At 46.5% G+C, this 20713-nt stretch overlaps 1 protein-coding gene across 7 annotated transcripts in view; it reads left to right on the forward strand.

The window, feature by feature from the left end:
- Positions 1-20713, forward strand: part of ANKS1A (ankyrin repeat and sterile alpha motif domain containing 1A) — a 188540-nt gene that overhangs the window by 88338 nt on the left and 79489 nt on the right. For all 7 annotated transcript variants that reach the window (XM_037052813.1, XM_037052812.1, XM_037052814.1 and 4 more), the window contains 6 exons: positions 441-516; positions 801-902; positions 998-1099; positions 1694-1890; positions 5477-5569; positions 12711-12831. In XM_037052813.1, coding sequence (XP_036908708.1) covers positions 441-516; positions 801-902; positions 998-1099; positions 1694-1890; positions 5477-5569; positions 12711-12831 — 691 coding nt within the window. The remainder of the gene's footprint in view (positions 1-440; positions 517-800; positions 903-997; positions 1100-1693; positions 1891-5476; positions 5570-12710; positions 12832-20713) is intronic.

Consider the following 20713-nt stretch of genomic DNA (forward strand, 5'->3'; position numbering starts at 1 on the left):
TGGTTTTGCCGACTGGAGACTTAGCGTTTCCTTTGGCCGTTCGCCTTGTGTTCAGTTGAATGACCGCTCCTTAGGCTTCACATTGACCAACCACACTTGAGGTGGAGGTGTGCTTTTCCCCTTGTACTTCTCTCATTATTTCTTCCACCCAGGAAGGTGGAGCTTTGAGGAGCTTTACCCATAGGTGGCTCCGGGGTAAGTGGGCAGTTGGTCGTGTGTGGCCTGCTGGTGGCTCACCGGGCCCCCTGGATGCACAGTCCCTGATTATGGTTCTGGAATCCAGACAAGAAAAATGGGAAAGATAATGACAGAGGACTTTATGTGGCGTATTTTATTTTCCTGTCCCTTCTGGTCTTTGTCCCGTTTGTCGTGCGTGGCCACGCCAGACCTGGGTCACTGTTCTGATGACATCCTGCTCTGCGCTCTCGTTTGCTTTCCAGACGGAGAAGGGCAGTGCTTTGCATGAGGCTGCTTTGTTTGGCAAGACCGATGTGGTGCAAATCCTGCTGGCTGCAGGTGAGAGGTTGGCAGCGCTCTTGTCCACACAGCATGCAGGGTGGGGACTGTTTCCCCTAGCCCCCCCAGAGGGGGATTTTGCTGGCTGCCTTTGAACCCTATGTATGTATGTCTCCACTGATGGATTGCAAGGGTGCAAACTGTTCCTGAATGGCCGGATTAAATGGCTTTGGATGAAAAATGTCGGGCGTGCTGCTAGGAGCATTAGGCGTCCTGGAATTGGACCCCGTCTGAGGCTGACTTGAAAATGCTCACCCCGCCGGTCCACCTGGTTACCTTTCTAGGAATTGACGTCAACATAAAAGATAACCGTGGACTGACTGCCCTAGACAATGTCCGGGAGCTGCCTTCTCAGAAGAGCCAGCAGATAGCAGCACTAATCGAAGGTACAGTCCACCTCCCTTCTGGGGGAGCAGAGGGTACACTGGCCGGACCAAGGCGTTTGTATTTGGTGCAGCTTTTTTTTTGTCTTTCCATGTAGATCACATGACTGGAAAAAGAACTGCGAAAGAGCTAGATAGAACTCCCACACCCCAGCCCTCTGTCATCCCCAGCGAGAACTCCATACCCCAGAAGTCTCAGGGTAAATCTACTAAGTCTCATCTACTAGTAATGGGATTAGCAGTTCACTAAGCTCTTAGTGTTCCAGGGTGTTCCAGTTAGTTTCAACTCTTTGCCAGTGACCCAGAGATCCCTGGTCTATAAGCATTGGCCCCAGGCGTGGCCCCAGGCCCTCTGGGGTTCAGTTACCTAGTGAGTGAGGCTGACAGACACACGCGCTGCCATCTCAGAAAGGCTTGCTGTCCTCGAGCACGTGCAGGTTCTTACTAAGAACTTAAAGGGTTACTTAAGTAGTTTAGTTATACTTTGGTGCATTTTATGGTTTAAGTGTATGTTACAGTATTGAGGCATTTGGGCATTTCGAAGGTCTTTGGAGGCACCCCTCGTAGATGTCAAGGGCTCTCCATTCTGAGTTAGAGAAAAATCAGTTCACTTCTCAGGATATAAGAGCAGCTGAAACACTATTCCTATTTGTGGATCAAAGCAGTCGTTCATTTGTCTGCTCTGGGTTAGTGTCTGTTAATTTGGGTTACTGAGCAGGTTCTGGGCTGTCGCAGAGGCTGGGAATCCAAGACTGTGCTCTTTCGTTGACTGTCTTGCCCTCTACCCTCCTCAGGTGATGTGGAGAAAGCCGTGACTGAGTTGATCATCGACTTTGACGCTAGCACTGAAGAGGAGGGGCCCTACGAGGCACTGTGCAACGCCGTCTCCTGCCACTCATTGGACAGCGTGGCCAGTGGGCGATCGTCAGACCGGGACTCCGGCAGCAAGGAGGCTGATGCCGCAGCAGTGAAGGCTGCGGGAGTGAGGCCTGTATGTGGCCCGGGGCCCTCGGCAACCCGGAGCTTCTGCTGCCCCTGGGCGTTTGGAGGTGCTGGGCAGAGGGTGGGAGCCCTCATGCCAGTTCACACCCCCGTCCTGGGGCGCTGCCATGTCTCCGGCTTCCGTAGCTCTTCCTTCCTGTGCTCTTATCTGCACAGGTCGTGTTGAGGGGGAACTTTGGTTATTCCAATTTCAATATAATCCATTTGCATCTTTTGATTACTCTTTGTTCTTAGAGCAAATTAAGGCATTGTATGTCTTTTTAGCCATAAGCTGCTTCTGTGTTGGGGGCCATTGCTGCGTAACTTGTTTTCTTTCTGGAAAGCAGCTCTGACGGAGGAAGGGAGGAAGGGAGGAAGGGCTCGCCGACGTACGTTCCTGTCCACCCCTGAGCACATGCTCACCTTCTATATGCTCTCAAAGAATTATCCATTAGGATTTGAACAGATTTTCTGTCCAAATTTTCTATATTGGGCAGGGTTGTGGCAAGGTTTAGTTAGACATCGCACGTCTTAATGTGGGGCATTTCTATTTTTCCCAGTTATAACCCCTCCAGCCATTGAAATAGTAAGATGAGGACAGCTCCGGATTTTTCCTTCTCAAGGCCACCTTCCTGTCTTACTGCTTCTTTGTCTGTGATTTGCTTCTGCTCTGGCCTTGTGCATTGTTCTCCAGCCTTCTTTCCCCATCTTCTTCCTGGGGTTTTACTGTGAACCTAAGCTGACCCAGTGTTCCTGCAGCCTGCCTTCCTGCATTGGCAGACACAGTAATTGGAGGTTTCAAGCCCTGGCCTTTTACTACACTGTCCATTACTCTAACAGGATCCCAGTGCTAATCCTACCTCGAGGCACATTTTCATGTGTATATTACTTCTTCCTGTTGGAGAGGCTGGCTTTTCCCTTGTGGTCTGAATCTGGCCTTTGGCTACTAGGTGATGGTTGGGCTTCTCGGGTGTGCCCTGGGAGTGGCCTGATGTTCCTTGGTGTGCTTTTGTGTCAGGCTCCTCACCCTGCCCTGCAACAGTCCCACATTGGGGTGTGGGTTTTGGAAAGGCCAGCCAGTCTGGGAGCCCACAGAGAAGGTGTGATTAGGGACGGGGAAAACTCGTGAGTGGTGAAGGCCGGTGCCTGTGCCGAGTACCACCAGCATAGTAGCTCTGAAGAGAAAGCTAGAGGTTTTTGTTTGTTTTCAGTTTTTCACTGTTGAGAACAAATGAATTAGTAAATCCACCTGTGGAGGAAGGCTTTGCTTTAAGTGGTACTTACAGGTGATGCCCATTAGAGGGAGCTGGAGGCTTTGCAAGAAGAGTACAGGGTTGTTGAAGGAGGCCCTGTATAACCGAGTTCCTTGGGGCTTGGCCACTGATATACAATCTTTGTTCCACCCTCCTCTGGAGATCCAGCCTCCTGTAGTCCTTCTGAGTGAATACTAATGCATTTAGGGTGCATGCTTTGCCGTTTTCATTTGAGTCTGTTACGGCTGTGGAGCCTTCCTGGCCCTTGGCAATGAACTGTGGCTATGGGACTATTCTACATCTAATCAACAGAATGGCAGATGTGTACAAATCAGCGCTGTACTTCCAGGCCCTGGGCCAAAGCTTTGACATTAGATGATCACGCTTTTCTTTCCTGCCAGTGTCTCTGGTCATTGCTTCCTCCACGGGGGCTTTCTCCTTTAGGATGCAAAGCCTAGGATGGGTCCTTTGTTGTTGTATTTCATTTTACTTTTCCTCAGCAATTTGTGTCCCAAGGCTGGGTAACTGTTGTAGGTTATAGGCCTGCTGCTTTTGTATCCCTTCCTTACAAGGTGACTTCTCAGGAGCAAAGATGGTGAGGAAGTGGGACTTAGTGGGAATCTCATCCAGATTGCTTTGTTTGGCTTGCATGTTTGAACCTGTGTCGAAGTTGTTGCCCTTGGGCATCCATTTGGACCCAGGGACCGTGGGAATGACCGACTTACCAAGGTATACTACCAAGCAGTGAAGCAGGGTTAGGTTGGTGTTTTTTTTTTAAGATTTCACGTATTTAATTTTAGAGAGGGAAGGGAGGGAGAGAGGGAGAGGAATATCAGTGTGTGGTTGCCTCTCGTGCGTCTTCTAGTGGGGACCTGGCCCACAACCTAGGTATGTGCTCTGACTGGGACCCTTTGGTTCGCAGGCCAGTACTCAATCCATGAAGCAAGTTTTGATAGAGATCACAGATGCCAAATGTTGGCTAACTCTGGCAGCTCCGGGTACACGAGAACCATCTTTCCCTGCGGATTTCCCTGAGGCTCCCATATAAGTCAGCAGTCACCTCCACCCTGACTTAAAGGCTCCTGTTCCCCCAGTGAACTAGCCTGCAAGCCAGGGGATGCACCGGCAACCAGCCCCTCTTTCAGGCCCCACTGCCTTCCCAGTAGGAACAACTCGTCATCAAGCTTGGAGTAGAAACGATGTTGAAAGTACTGCAGGGCAAAGGCAGGCTGCTCTTTAGCTTTCTTCCACTGAAGACCGTTCTGTATATGCTTGAAATTGTCTGCCCGTGATCTAAGTAATCCCTCTGCAGTGCATGTCTTGCCCAGGGCAAACTAAGGCCACAAACAGCTGCTTCTGGTTGCAGATGAAGTTTTACTGGAACACAGCCCCACTCACGTATTTTCTGTGGCTGCCTTGTACCACAGTGGCAAGTTGACTGCAAAGCCATGGCCCTTTCAGAAAAAGCTTGCCAACCCTTCTCTCCAGTGGAGAACTGACAAATATTATTTTTAAAAATAGGCTGGGTGAAATAGGGTTTTCAAATGCTAATGATACATAATAGTCATGGTTGAAGGAGGCGATCGAGTACCAAGGACCCATCTGAGCTTTTGCCCATAACGGGAATGGCGTCAGAGTGTGAGCGGGAATGGGTGTTTTGGGCCCGGATTGCTTTCCTCTTTACTTCCTTGATACCTTGGGTTTGTTAGAACTCGGACAAGTTGACTCCTTTGACTTGCTGTTTCCTTTGAGAGTGGACTGGAAGCCCAGCCACAGATTTATTTACATGGAGTTTTTTTACATGTATCAGTATATGAAGGACATGTCCTCACAGGGCAGTTCTGTGATTTCAGCGCTAATTTTTCTCACTGTGGTCAAGGGTGGGAAAGAGATGTTTATATTCTCTGCTATGAACATCAAAAAGCAAAGAGCACGTTACTCGAAGTGCGCACGCACAGGGTTCTCTCTCCGTACAGATATGAAACCTTGAATTTGGTGTCTGGGAAGTGCTTTACATGATTCTTTTTCATTTCCAAGGGTTAAGATAAGCGTAAACCTGACCTGGCTGGTGCGGCTGAATGGGTTGGGTACCAGCCTGCAAACCAGAAAATTGCCGGTTCGATTCCCAGTCCGGGCACATGCCTGGGGAGTGGGCCGGGTTTCCGGTTGGTGGAGTGTGAGAGGCAACATGTTTCTCTCACACATCATTGTCTCTCTCCCTTTCTTTCTCCGTTTCTTTCTCCCTCCCTTCCCCTGTAAGGAAAATGAATAAAATCTTTTTTAAAAAAAGTAAACAAGTTATATACTTAGAGTGAGTTAAATACTACTTTTTCTCTTCTACAGAAGGAACGTCCACCGCCTCCAGCAAAGCCCCCACCGGATGAGGAAGAGGAAGACCGAATAGATAAGAAGTATTTTCCCCTGACAGCTTCTGAGGTAAAGGGTTAAGGGTTTATTCCCATCACTGAAACACGATTTGTTCAAAAGTACGTCACCGTGTGCTTGAAGACTTTGCTTTCTCATTTCTTACCACCTCTTTGGATTACTGAGTTTATATTGTGTATATTAGTAATCTGGAACGAGACCTTTCAAGCTCACTCAAAGGTGCGAGGCAAAGAGTCTGAGTGGCACTCTGACAGATGGGCCAGGCGTTGCTCCACCTTGCCGTGAGCTGTGCTGTGACCAGAGCGAAGCCTGCACATTTCCTCCAGCTCCAGTGGGCTCGCCTGGCTCACTTTCTGCTTTTGCACCTGTGTTGTCTTTTGATATAAAATCTAGAGAATCACCTGGTCACTGTGCCCTGGCTGGTGTGGCTGAATGGGTTGAGCACCAGCCTGCGAATGGAAAGGTCACCAGTTTGATTCCCAGTCAGGACACATGCCTGGGTTGCAGGCCAGGTCTGGGGGCAGGGTGGGGAGCTGTGGCGTATGACAGGCAACCACACACTGATGTTTCTCTCCTTCCCTTCCCCACCTCTCAAATTAATTAATTAATTAATTAATTACAAATATATAGAACCAGAAGGATGGCTTTGGTTTCACAAAATGTTTAAATACAGGGAAGCCATTTAAGAATATAAGACATTGTTGGAGGTAGGAGGCCATTTCTGTGCTACATACAAATTCTGTCCGTCTTTCTTTACCTTAATTACAAAATGCTTATCATGTCTCAACTAAGTGGTCTCTCCATTTACAGCCTCCAGGGTGATAATACATTGGAGCAGATACAAGTGCATGTATTAAATACCTAATGTTTTTATGTGGAGGTTCACTTCATTACTCCCTTTCACAAGGAGAACCCTGGTAACATGGAGCATGTTCCGTTCGGGCTGAGTCTCTGTAACTGTCTTTTTCTTTCATTTCTTTTAAAAAAATACTTTACTAATTTTCCCCTCCCATTCAGCACCCCCACTGCCTCAGACAATGCCTGCACCTTTGTCCACGTCCACGGGTCCTGTGCACAAGTCCTTGGGTTTCTCCATGCCCTACACTTTACTGCACATCCCCACGGCTGTTCTCTAACTACTGATTTGTGCTCCTTAAACCCTTTATCTTTTCACCTATTCCCCCAGTCCTCCCTCCCATCAGGCAGCCGTCACACCGTTCTCTGTATCTATGATTCTGTTCTGTTTTGCTTGTTTGCTTAGTTTGTTACTTAGCTTCACTTGATAGATATGTATTTACTGCCCTTTTATTGTCCATAGTTTTGATCTTTTTTTTCTTAAGTAAGTCCCTTTAACATTTCATATAATAATGCTTTGGGAATGATGAACTCCTCTAGTTTTCTCTTGTCCAGGAAGCACCTTATCTGCCCTTTCATTCTAAATGATAGTTTTGCCGGGTAGAGCACTCTTGGCTATAAGTCCTTGCTTTTTTTTTTTTTTTGACTTTGAATATGTCTTGCCAACCCCTTCTGGCCTTCAAAGTTTCTTTGGAGAACTCAACTGATAGTCTTATGGGAACTCCTTTGTAGGTAACTGACTTTTCTCTTGCTGCTTTCAAGATTCTCTCTTTATCTTTTTAACCTTTGGCATTTTAATTATCCTATGTCTTGGTGTGGTCCTCTTTGCATCCATCTTCTTTGGAACTCCTTGTGCTTCCTGAATTTAAGGTCTATTTTCTTCACCAAATTAGGGAAGTTTTCTTTTATTATTTTTTCAAACGGGTTTCCAATTTCTTACTCTTTCTCTTCTCCTTCTGGCACTCCTATGGATGCAAATGGTGGAAAGATAAAGTTGTCCCAGAGGCTTCTTACACTATCCTCATTTTTTTGGATTCTTTTTTCTTCTTGCTCTACTGGTTGGTTGTTTTTTGCTTCTTTAATGTTCCAAATCATTCATTTTATTCTCAGCTTCATCTACTTTACTGTTGTTTCCCCATAAATTGTTCATTTCAGTTAGCATATCCTTCATTTCTCACTGGATCTCTTTATGCTGTTGAGGTCTTCACTAAGTTCCTTGAATATCTTTATAACCAGTGTTTTGAACTCTGCATTTGAAAGATTATGTGTCTCCATTTTGTTTTGTTCTTTTTCTGGAGTTTTGTTCTGTTCTTTCATTTGGCCCGTGTTTCTGTGTCTCCTCATTTTGGCAGCCTCCCTGTGTGTGTTTCTGTGTATTAGGTAGAGCTGCTTTGACTCTGCATCTTGGTAGTGTGGCCTAATGTAGCAGGTGTCCTGTGGGGTCCAGTGGCACAGCCTCCCCTATCACCCAAGCTGGGTACTCGAAGCCTATTCTCTGTGTGGGCTGAATACACCCTCTTCTTGTAGTTGAGCCTTGATTACTGTTGGCAGGTCAGTGGGAGGGACTTAACCGGGCCAGTCAGCTGCAAGGACAGACTGTGATTACTGACCACCACCTTCCACCATTGGAGGAGGATCAGAGGATCAACTGTGGTTGTGTTCTGTCTGGGGTCACTTGGCATAAGCTATAAAGCCATCTGCAGCTGACTGCTTCTTGTGCTTGGCCTTTAGGTTCCCTAGCTAGGCCAGGCTGTGAACCAAGGCCAGCTGCCCTAGTGTTGGGACTGGGGCCACCTGTCAAGGTATGGGGGCTTGCTGAGGCCAACTGCTGCTTGTTTGAGATGATTTAGGAAGATCACAAGCATGAGCCAAGACAAGTCATTTGTATGGAAAAGCTACTGTTAACCGCTGGGATGGGCTGATAAAGTTGGGTGGGACAGAGGCTCAAGGAATCACCAGGGTGGGGCAACAGTGTGAACCAGGTTGGAAGAGTCTCAGGTAATGATACCATCCAACTCTGTGCATCTGTGCGGGGCGGGCTGAGAAGAGGAGCAATGGCCTCTGCCAGCAACTCAGTCTTAGAGAAAGCTGTCCCCCAGCTCTCACACTGATGCAAGACATTGCACTCCTCCCTGTATGCAACCAATGCTGCTGCCCCAGTGCTGGAGCTCAGTGGAAGTGAGTCTGAGAGAGTCTATGCAGGCCCTTTAAGGTGAGCTGCCTGGGAATCCAGCAGTTTCTCTCACCAACTCAATCTCCACTGGTTATTACAGCCAGAAGCCTCAGGGACTTATCTTGGCACTGGGACCCTGGGCTGGTGGGCCTGGTGTGGGGCTAGGACCCCTTGCTCCTGACATATCCCTCTTGATCTTTTCCACCACACATGGGTGTGGGACCAGCCATTCTACATCTCCGTGTGTCCTCTCCTCCTGCCAGTGTGGGTGGATGTGGTTTCTTCTTTGTTTCCAATGTTGCAGGACCTCTATCAACTCAGTGTCTGCCAGTTATGAGTGATGGGTTTTCTATAGTTTAGTTGCAATCTTGATGTGGTTGTGCAAGAGGCAAGCCATGTTTACCATCATGGAGATCGTCTGAAAACTTAAATTTCTGCTATTTCCTGATGTCTCTTGGGTCTGACTTGTCTGAAGTGGCCCTGAGACTGCTTTACCCACGAAATGGTTATACTCCCTCTAGCTGAGGCTGTGCCTGAGGGAAAGACACAGTTGCTCTGCTCTTTGCTCAGGCGCCATGTGGACTCCACTGCAACTGTCGCGTGCCACCTTTTTAACAAGGTTATGGACTAAAATCCCAGTGCCCAAGGATAAGGGCAAGGCTCTTAGGGAGGTATTGAGTAATCAAGACTTTCTCTTTTTGCAAGACTTTCTCCAGCAAACAGTTTGGCAATAATACAATGTCAAGAGGTAGGGAGACATTTCCACATTATTCTCTGGGTGGGAGACTCCAGTCTAGAACTTGCTTTGCAATAGTCTAGAATTCTGGGTCAGCTGAACCACCAGAGTCAGTATGCAGAAGACTGTGAACCCTGGCGTCGCTTGCTTAGTGATGATGGTACGCGCCTGAATGTAGGAGTGCCGTGGTCTGCATCAGTAACCTTTTAATGATGAAGGCAGAGTCTGTTTGCTGTGGTCTCAGTGGATAGGTCTTCTCCAAAAGTAGACCTTTTTTGTTTTACTGTAGTCTTCACCATCTTTATCTATTTTTTAGGATTTTATTTATTTTGATTTTTAGAGAGAGGGGAAGGGAGGGAGAAAGATAGGGAGAGAAACATCGAGTGGTTGCATCTCGCATGTCCCCATTGGGGGACCTGGCCTGCAACCCAGACATGCGCCCTGACTGGGAATTGAACTGGTGACCTTTCAGTTCACAGGCCAAAGGTCTGCAGGCTGACCCTCAATTCACTGAGCTACACCCGCCAGGGCACCATCTTTATTTCTCATGCTCTCAAAACTTTACTACCTTAAATGTCATCTCCTTGGAGGCAGTGACTTCATCAGAGTTTAGACTTTTGATTTGGCCAGCAGTCTTTCCTAATGATCATGTCCTATTCCCGAGGCTGGTCATTGCCAAATGGCCAGGCAGCCTTTAAGGGAACCTGCATATACCTGACTCCAGGAGAGCTCATCAGAGCAATGAGCAGATCATGAAACTGGTCGTTCAAACACACACACCTACACACACTGCGTAGATGAACTGCCAGCTGCACTGTCTGACCGTGAACGAGTGTCCATGGCAGGCTGCAGCTGCTGTGGTATCTCTTCCCAGAAAGCTGCTCACCCCAGCTGGCCACTCCATTGGTCAGGGTTTGGTGGTAGTAGCTTTTCTCTATGGCAAAAATGTTGCTTTCCATACAGCAGAAAACATATGGCGGGGGCGGGGGGGGGGCTTTGATTTATTGCCAGGCCTGGAAGAAGGAGGAGAAAGATTAACTTTTAATTTAGTAAAGAGCAGGATTCCTTCAGTTGAAAATAAGTTACCACCATATTCACTGTGACACAGGGCTTCTTGAGTGGGAGCTAGGAAGGTTGGAAGAAAAGCAGCTAATTGCTTTAGCGTGAGATTTTGATCTCATAGCTGGCAGGGGCCAGGACAAAGCAAAAAACTATCACCCTGCAAGTTGTCTGGGTAGGAGTAGGAGACTCTCAGACTTCTCTGAAAGAGGGAAGAAGTTCCCAACTGGGTGGAGAAGTCATGCCTCCCAGGAAAAAGTGAGGCCAGATTGTCCAGAATCAGAGGAAGTGAATTATATGGCCCTAGCTCTTCTGGGAGCTCTCTGAGCGTCACCTTGGGCGAGTCCCTAGACCTGTCTGGAACCAGGTTTTGTCATCTGCACAGTAAAGGAGCTGGAACCAGGTGCTCTCGAGCAGTGGCTAACGGTTCTGGTCCCTTCAAGCTCTGACATTGGTTGGTTCTCTGCTCCTGCTAGTCATGCACAGAGCCAGGCAGGGAGGGAGTGAAAGCAGACCTGTGGGCCTGGCCTGCTTGGGAAGGAAGGCTGTCACTGGCCTGACATCCAGGCTGTCAGATCCCTCTCAGAGGCGTGCTGGGGGCTCTGTGAGCACCCTCACTGTGTGCAGGGTACTCATGGAATCAGGCTCCCAGGACACTGCGCCGCCCAAGTGCTAGCTAGGGGTGTGTAAACCTGCAGGATAGCTCTCCTGTCTGTAAAGCCTCTAGTAATACTTTGACACTGAATGAACTGTCTAATGGCCCTTCTTTGTTCCCTTAATTGTGTTCCTGTGAAGAGGCAAAGGAATAAGTAATACAGGCACATGGCTCATTGTAACGTAATAGCTTTTAGCTTCCAGGTGGCTTTCAGTAAGTCGAGGTTCCTGCTGTGCTTCACAGAATTTTGGAAAGAGACTCCCATTCTGCCTCTAGAGTGGCGGCAGCCTTGTTAGCAAATAGGAGCAGCAGGCTCATTGCGTCTGAGGCTGCGGAAATCCTTGCTGTCTCTGTCTCTTTAGTCGCAACACGTGACATGGCACGTGTGTCTCCAAGAAGCACACCGTGATGAATGGCAAACCCGATTTGCCTCCAGTGAGCTGTGGGACATGCTGGTGAAGGTGGAGGTTTCTGTGTGTTCAAGAACTCCGTTTGTAAGGAGCTGTTATTTGTGAGGTGGATTGGGAATTCCCCCTCTCCCGCTGTTTGTATGTATCACCTGTCCTAGAGAAGAGACTGTGCTCTGGGTCTCTCTCCTAATAGCTGGTATATGATTATTGTTAATTTGCCCGTGAAACTGTTGGATTCTTAGGACAGGGGAGCCGGAATTACCCTCAGAAGCCAGGGTCTCCATTCTCTCTCTGGAGGCAGCTGTTAACATCAGTCCTGGTGTCCCTGGCTTGGTATGAGCGTGGCTGCTCTGGCATTATGGCCAGCTGGTCACCAGGCCCTCAGCTGCCTGGATCAGGTGCCAGGTGCAGGACCAGCTCCGGTCCAGTTCCTGCGCCAGAGACACTTGGCTGCCTGGACTTCTCAGCAGACAGAGCTGCTTTTTCTCCACTGAGGGATATGCTGCCTAGCCACTCAACTGTTTTCAGAACAAAGATTGGTGGAATTAATGTAAAACTGTGTTATCAAAACTGGTAAGAAGCCAGCTTTGGGGGAATTCTTCTTAGAACCCCCAGGACCTGTGAAGAAAGACTCACAGAGAAGTCATGTTGATTCTGCTGCAGAAGGTGGGAAGGACTCCAGCCTTTGGGTGACCCTTGTACGTGTTAGGAAAGAAACATGGAGAAAGAAGGTCTTAATGCACTGCCCGGAAAGCGCTCTCCACGGAGGGGAGACCGCACAGGCCACGGTGGAGGCGGGAGAGACAAGGGGAACGAGAATCTTGAATTTTATTCATGGCTTTTGAAAGATAAAGTGAGGTAAGGAAAGAGTAGTGCTTTATTTTTTAAAGATTAAAAAAATTATTTCTTAAAGAGAGGGGAAGAGAGGGAAGGAGAAAGAGAGGGAGACAAATACAGGTGTGTGAGGGAAACACTGATAGGTGGCCTCTCACACGCCCCCAACCTGGGACCTGGCCCGCTACCCAGGCATGTGCCCTGGCCGGGAATCAGACCATTGACCTCTCAGTTTATGGGCCGGTGCTCAACCCACTGAGCCACTCCAGCCAGGGCAGGAAACGGAGGGCATTGTTTTAGGCAAAGGCCATTTGATTTGAGGTTCAAGTACATATCTACAAGTAGTTGCAACCCCATAGTACACTGGGAATCATTTACCTTCTCTTTCCCTCTAATCTCAAATTTGCTCAACATAACCTGTTTTGGTTGTAGCTGCCTACATGAGCAGTCTGTGGTGTTTTCTCTCCTAGGCCTTGGCCGTGAGAGCCCGGAATCAGGGGAGTACAGCCGGGGAAGAGGACGAGCATCCCTATGAGCTGTTGCTAACAGCAGAAACAAAGAAGCCGGTGGCAGTGGATGGAAAAACAAAAGGTGCCTCTCTCCTCCTTAACCCTCCCCCAGCAGAAAAACTCCAAAAGGATTTGTAAAGTTTCTGGTTCTGGGTGGAATTGGGTGGGTGATGCTGTTTGTGGCAGTGTGGGCAGTGGGCGTATTGTGGCCCTTCATTTTCAGTGCAGGTGTTGGAGTGGCTTGCCACACTTCTGCACCTGGAGCAAGGAAAAGGTTGGGTCAGGGTAGGTGTGAACGGTGAAAGGAGAGACTGCCAGTGTGGTGGCAGAGATTGATTTGGGGTCTCAAGTCGTAAACCCTCAAGTTATTGCTGTGGAAAAACAAGCCGAACAAGTCAGCCCCTTTGGGTTCAGTCTGACGGCACAGACTCCGCTTCAAGTCCTGACCTCAGAGTGAGGCACTCTGGGGAGGGGCCCTGATTGGCTGCCGCCAGGTAACTAGAATGCTCCGTCGCCTTGGCCTACTTTTATTGCTGCTGCGCATTCAGCTTGCTGTGTGAGGAGTGCAGTGGAGCTGGGACCCTGCCAGGCAAATATAACGCAGTCACGACAGAGGTGAGTTTGCCCTGCCAGGCAATATGTGACCACCTCTTCTCATAAGGACAAACAGGAAGGGCAGGGCACTTCCCAGTACACAGAGGGAACTCTGTGGCCTCTCCTCCACTCCATAGCTTGCAGGGACGAGGTCCTTCGCAGTGTATTATCTGTGCCTCCTTCCACTTGTGACAGTTCGTGGTTCAGGTAAGAATGGGGCGTTGTGACAGTTTCTTTCAAAGTACCCTTTGCTAGGCCTCTAGGAGGTGGGGGTGGCAAAGAGAATGTGTGCATATTTGAGAGCATCGTGGATCTTAATTTTAAAGGTCCTGTTCAAAAGGTTTTTCTTCTGGCTTACAGAAACCATGGTTTTTTTAATTTTGCTTTGTTTTTTGATTCCATTTAGAGCTTTTTTAAAAAGCTTATTTAGATACAGTAAAATTGACCCTTTTGTGTACAGTTCGCCAGTTTTGACAAATATAGTCATATAGCTGCTGCCATTTTCAAGGTACAGAGCAGTTCAATCCCACCAAAAAGTTCTGTGTCCCTTCGTACTCACTCCTGCCCCTTCCCTCACCCCGGCAGTCCCTGCTCTGATGCCTGTCCCCAATAAATTTGCCTTTTCTAAAATGTCCGTGAATGGAAGCACGCAGTATGAACCCTGGCCCCTTTCACTTACCGGGATTCATCAGTGGCTCATCCACGTGGTTGCGTCTATCAGTAACTTGCTCCTTTTATTGCTAAGTGGTATTCCTTTCATGGCTGCACCACATCTCATCCATGCTCTAGTTGAGAAGTGTTTGCTTTATTTACAGTTTGGGGTAGTTACAAAGAAAGCTATTATAAACATTTGCATAGAGGTTCTGGGTCAACATGGGTGTTGTTACTCTTGGGTAACAGGAGTGGGACGGCTAGGTCCTGGGTAAATACGTTTAACTTTATAAGAAGCTGCCGAAACATTTTCTTTTTTTTTTTAAATATGGTTTATTGATTATACCATTACAGTTGTTCTATTCCCCCCTTCATTCCCCTCCACCCGCACACTCCCTCCCCCACCCTTCTCCCCCCTAAGTTTATAACCACGTGTCTCAACTTCTTTAGATTCTAAATTTCCCCCACTATTCTCGCCCTCCCCCCTATCTATTTTCTACCTACCATCTATGCTATTTTCTGTGCCTTCTCCCCCCTTCTCCTCCTCCCACCCGCCTGTTTCTAACCCTCCATGTGTTCTTCATTTCTATGGTTCCACTCCTGATCTAGCTGTCCTCTTGGTTTGCTTTTGTTTTAGGTGTGGTTGTTAATAACTGTGTGTTTGCTGTCCTTTCACTGTTCATATTTTTCATCTTCTTTTTCTTATATAAGTCCCTTTAGCATTTCATATAATAAGGGCTTGGTGATGATGAACTCCTTGAACTTGACCTTATCTGAGAAGCACTTTATCTGTCCTTCCATTCTAAATGAAAGTTTTGCTGGATAAAGCAATCTTGGCTGTAGGTCTTTGGATTTCATGACTTGGAATACTTCTTTCCAGCCCCTTCTTGCCTGTAAGGTCTCTTTTGAGAAATCCGCTGACAGTCTGATGGGTACTCCTTTGTAGGTGACTGTCCCCTTATCCCTTGCTGCTTCTAGGATTCTCTCCTTCATTTTAGTCTTGGCTAATGTAATTATGATGTGCCTTGGTGTGTTCCTTCTTGGGTCCAACTTCTTTGGGACTCTCTGAGCTTCCTGGATTTCCTGGAAGTCTATTTCCTTTGCCAGACTGGGGAAGTTCTCCTTTATTATTTGTTCAAATACATTTTCCACTCGTGGCTGTTTCTTTCCCCCTTCTGGTACCCCTATAATCCGGATGTTGGAACGTTTAAAGATGTCCTGGAGGTTCCTAAGCCTCTCCTCATTTTTTTGAATTCTTGTTTCTTTACTATTTTCTGGTTGGATGTTTCGTTCTTCCTTCTGGTCCACTCCCTTGATTTGAGTCCCATTTTCCTTTCCATCGCTATTGGTTTCCTGGACATCTCCCTTCATTTCAATTAGTTTAGGCTTCATATGTTCCTCTAATTTGTGACTAAGTTCCTCTAATTTGTGTCTTGTCTCTACCAATTCTGTGAGCATCCTGATAAATAGTGTTTTAAATTGGGCTTCTGAGAGGCTGGCAATCTGTTGGTCGCTTAGAGTTATTGGCTCTGGGACTTTGAGTTCTTGCACCATCTTTTGGGCTGTTCGTGCCTGTTAAGTAGCAGGAACGGAGCCCTAGGTTTTCACCAGAGCAGGGCAACTCAGTCGCTGGGTTGTGACGTTGTATGTGGGGGCGGGGTCAAAGAGGGACAATGGCTTCCCTCCGGCGCCCGCCTCCACGACCCCCACCAGCACCGCAGCCACCACCGTCACCAGGGCCACGCGCCCCGCTCCACTGCACGCGAGTGTGCCACTGCTGTCAGCCCTCCACCACTGGATTCGCCCCCTGGGGCCTGCGTGGTCTGTCTCACTGCGAGCGAATGTGCGACCTTGGTCAGTCTGCCCCGCACCCCGACTAGGTCCGGGCTGCCTGCGCTTCTAGGTCTGTCCTTCCTGACCCTGCTCCGCTGCTGGCTCTGCCTCTCTTACCGTCCCCATTGAACGGTTCGTAGCTGTTGGACTTCCATATAATTCGGTTTTCTGGTCTCTGGGTGTGTCTTAGTTCTCCAAAACTTTTGTTGTATCCAAACTTGGTTGTGCGGGAAGGCACAGTGTTTCCACCTATGCCTCCATCTTGGCGGAAGTCTGAAACATTTTCCAACGTGGTTTACCATTTGCATTCCCATCAGCAGATGCTATGCATCCTTCCCAGTGCTTAATATTGTCAGGTTTAAAAATGTTTTAGCCATTCTTTTTTTTAAAGATTTTATTTATTTATTTTTAGAGAGAGGGAAAGGGAGGAGAAAGAGGAAGAGAAACATTGGTTGCCTCTCACCTGCCCCTAGCTGAGGACTTGGCCTGCAACCCAGGCATGTGCCAGGAATCTAACCAGCAACTGACTGACACCCTTTGGTTCCCAGGCCGCACTCAGTCCACTGAGCCACACAGGCCAGGGCTTTGTAAGCCATTCAAATAGGTGTCGATAGTGGCATTTCACTGTGGGTTTAGTTTTCAGTGTCCTAAAGACTAGTGATTTTGAGTATCTATAAATGTAATTATTTACTATCCTTATATATAAAAGAGATCTGTTCAGATCTTCTGCTCATTTTTAAAAATTGGGATTTTGAAACTATTGAGCTGTAAGTGTTTATGTATTTGGGGCAAAAGTTCTTCCTCAGTTATGTGATTTTTCTCCTAGTCTGTGATTTATCATTTTATTCCCTGGAGGGTGTCTTTTGAAGAGCAGAGGCTCTTAATTGTAATGAAGTTAATTTATCCTTTTGTTAATGGATAAGGTCACAATTTTTTCCTGTATTTTTCTAGAAATTGTATAGCTTTAGGTATTACATTTAGGTCTATGATCCAGTTAATTATTGTGCATTGTGTGATATATGGGTGGAGATTCTTTTTATTTTTTTTAGTTGCATATGGATGCCCAATAGTTTCAGCACATTTGTTGAAAGAATTGTCCTTTCTCCATGGAATTACATTTGCCACTTTGTTAGTCTCAGAATTTTTTCAGATATTCTAGTTCCTTTATCTTTCTATTCAGAAATTTAGAATCAGCCTATTGATTTGTTGATTTTTATGAGAAGTCCTGCTGTAATTTTTATTGAGATTGTGTTGAATCTGTGTAGCATTTTGGGAAGAACTGATATCTTAGTGTATTGAATCTTCCAATCACATGGTAGATATTTAATTAAAACATTTAGAGGGCCAAGATGGAGGCGTAGGTAGACATGCTTTGCCTCCTCACATAAGAAAAAGAACAACAACCAATTTAAAAAACAAAAAAAACCACAACTGCCAGCAAATCAAACTGTATGGAAGTCTGGCAACTAAGGAGTTAAAGAAGAAACATTCATTCAGACCAGTATGAGGGGCGGAGACAGGCAGTCGGGGCAGAGGATGTGGCAAGGCTGGACAGGGCAGCAGCTGGCAGACTGAGTGGTCCCACATTTGCGTGCAGATAAGCCGGGAGGAACAACTGGGGAGTGAGACAGGCTGCCAAAACCGGGGTTCCAGTGTGGGGAAATAGAGCCTCAAAACCTCTGGCTTTAAAAATCTGTGGAGGGAGGGCAGTGGGAGAAACTCCCAGCATCACAGGAGAGTGCATTGGAGAGACCCACTCGGTCCTAGAATGTACACAAACCCCCACCACCACCACCACCACCTAGGAATCAGCACCAGAAGGGCCCAGTTTGCTTGTGGGGGTAGTGGGGGGGAGGGACTGAAAGCCGGCTCAACCGAGCAAGTGGCATTGTTCCCTTTCAGAATCCTCCCCCACAGACAGCACCACAGTGCAGCACCGTGGGTTGCACCACCCTGGTGAATACCTAAGGCTCTACTCCTTACTATGTAACAGGTGTGTCAAGAGAAAAAAATATGGCCCAAATGAAAGAACAGATGAAAATTCCAAAAATAGAACTAAGCAATGAAGAGATATTCAGCTTATCAGATGCATAGTTCAAAACACTGGTAATCAGGATGCTCACAGAAAATGGTTGAGTATGGTCACAAAATAGAGGAAAAAGTGAAGGCTATGAAAAGTGAAATAAAGGAAAATACACAGGGAACCAAAAGTGAAGGGAAGGACTCAAATCAATGGTACAGACCAGAAGGAAGAAAGAAACATTCAACCAAAACAGCATGAAGAAACAAAAATTCAAAAATATGAGGAGAGGCTTAGGAACCTTTGGGACAACTTTAAACATTCCAATATCCTAATCATAGGGTCGCCGAAAGGAAAAGAGGAAGAACAAGAAATTGAAAGCTTATTTGAAAACATAATGAAGGAGAACTTCCCCAATCTGGCAAAGGAAATAGACTTCCAGGAAGTCCAGGAAGCTCAGAGAGTCCCAAAGAAACTGAACCCAAGGAAGCACACACCGAGGTACATCATAATTACATTACCCAAGATGAAAGATAAGCAGAGAATCTTAAAAGCAGCAAAAGAAAAGGAGACAATCACCTACAAAGGAGTTCATATAAGACTGTCAGCTGATTTCTCAAAAGAAACCTTGCAGGCAAGAAGGGGCTGGAAAGAAGTATTCAAAGTCAAGAAAAGCAAGGACCTACATCCAAGATGACTCTATCCAGCAAAGCTATCATTTACAATGGAAAGGTAGATAAAGTGCTTCCCAGATAAAATCAAGTTAAAGGAGTTCATCATCACCAAGCCCTTAGTATATGAAATATTAGAGGGACTTACCTAAGAAAGATAAGATCCAAACTATGAACAGTAAAATGACAACAAACTCACAACTATCAACAACTGAACCTAAAAAACAAAAACAAACTAAGCAAACAACTAGAACAGGAACAGAATCACAGAAATGGAGATCACATGGAGGTTTATCAGTGGGGAGGGGGAGGATGAGGGGAAAGGTACAGGAAATAAGAAACATAAATGGCAGGTACAAAATAGATGGGGGGAGGTTAAGAATACTGTAGGAAATGTAGAAGCCAAAGAAATATGTACAACCCATGGACATGAACTAAAGAGGGCGGGGGATGCTGGTGGGAGGGGTGGAACAGGCAAGAAGGGATTAAAGGGCAGAAAAAAATGGGACAACTGCAATAGCATAATCAATAAAGTATACTTTAAAAAAAAACATTTAGAGTGGAGTAGAGCATTCATGCCTTCTGTAATGATTTAATAATAAATCCATACTGAAATTATCTCTTAAAGAACAAATAGTTAATTTAATGCTCTCTTTGAAGGTAGTGCTTAGGCCCTGGCTGGTGTGGATCAGTGGATTGAGCACCAGACTGAACCAGAGAGAGGGTCACAGGTTTGATTCCCAGTCAGAACCCAGTCAGGGCATGTGCCTGGATTGCAGGCCAGGTCCCTAGTATGGGACGCAAACACACATAGATGTTTTTCTTCCTCTCTTTCTCCTTCCTTTCCCCTTCTCTCTAAAAATAAATAAATAAAATTTTTTTTTTAAAAAAAGAAAGTAGTTCTTAGTGAGGAAAGAATCAGCAACATGGAGCAGGAAGATTTCAATTCTTTCTCTCTTGCAGAGGCTTGAATTTGTATTCAAGATAGTGGGCTCAACCTTTGGAAGGAAGGAGAAGGGAAAATTCAGATGAGCTTTGTAAATGGGGCTAGTCTCCTTGGCTGCCAGGTGCCCTTGTTAGGAATTTTTCTGTCCTCACAATTGAGACATCTCCAGATTCAGGAGGGAACTGCCCAGGAGAAGCGCCCAGCTCACATCCAAGCCTCCTGTGCTTTGGTTTCTTCAGCTCTGCACTACTGGGCTAACAGTGGAGAGTGTGTGGGCGTGCCTGCCTCCAGGCTGGCTGCTTGGATTACTCAGCTTTCAGACAAGGGAGGTGTGAGACATTAAATGTGAAAGTGGACTCTGCCAGTTTCTTAGTAGCCTGGAAGGAATGCCTGCTAGGATTGGTGAAAGTGAGGCAAATTATTAGGTAGCTTTTATGAATTAATTTATCAGTTTTCAAAAGGCCATGTTAATGAGACTACCAGAGCTCTCAGCCCTCCTTACTGTCATCCAAGAAACTGCAGTGTGAGGAGTGGGATAGGGGATTTTTTTAAAACTACATTTTAAAATTACATTTGTATTAGCACACTGGAAAAAATTTGAAAAAATTCAGAAGTGAGTACAAATAAAGTGCTCAGATTCCTCTCACCTCTTGCTACTCATAGTTGCCGCAGGGACCACAGTTTGAGAGTGGCGTATGCTTCAGGCCACTTTCTGTCTTCACACAAAAGAGACCGTGTGAGATTGTTTTGTGTTTAACCTAAAATGGGATCGTATTTCACAAGCTATTTTGTAAACTTGCTTTTTTCTACCTTGTCTATAGATTATAGGTACAATTTTTGTTTTAGCTCTTTAAAATCTACCTCATTCTTTTAAAATGGTTGTTAAATAGCTCATGACTGATCCTTCCTTTCTCCAGTTGATGGATGTTTAAGCCGCCCCCAGTATTTCTCTGTGATGAATTGTACTGCTGTGGACATTCGTATGCATATTCGTACATGCTTATGGGAGTGTTTCTTAGAAGACAACGATAGAAAGGAGAATTAGGCAGTCAGTGTCAGCACACGCTGGTTCTCATTGGTGAGCCAAGTTACCTTCCCCGATGGCGAATGTGCGCGTACCCTCCACCCTGCACCTTCCCCAGCGCCTGTCGTTCTCTGGTTTGTTCCCCATGATAAGCAAAAGAAAAAACAACAGTGTTTTTTGAAATTGGCATTTCAATGATTAGTGAAATTGAGCTTGTTGATTAGT

Source organism: Sturnira hondurensis, unplaced genomic scaffold, assembly GCF_014824575.4.
Source record: "Sturnira hondurensis isolate 20B ecotype Veracruz unplaced genomic scaffold, ASM1482457v3 Scaffold0007578, whole genome shotgun sequence".
In the NCBI taxonomy this organism is placed as follows: Eukaryota; Metazoa; Chordata; class Mammalia; order Chiroptera; family Phyllostomidae; genus Sturnira; species Sturnira hondurensis.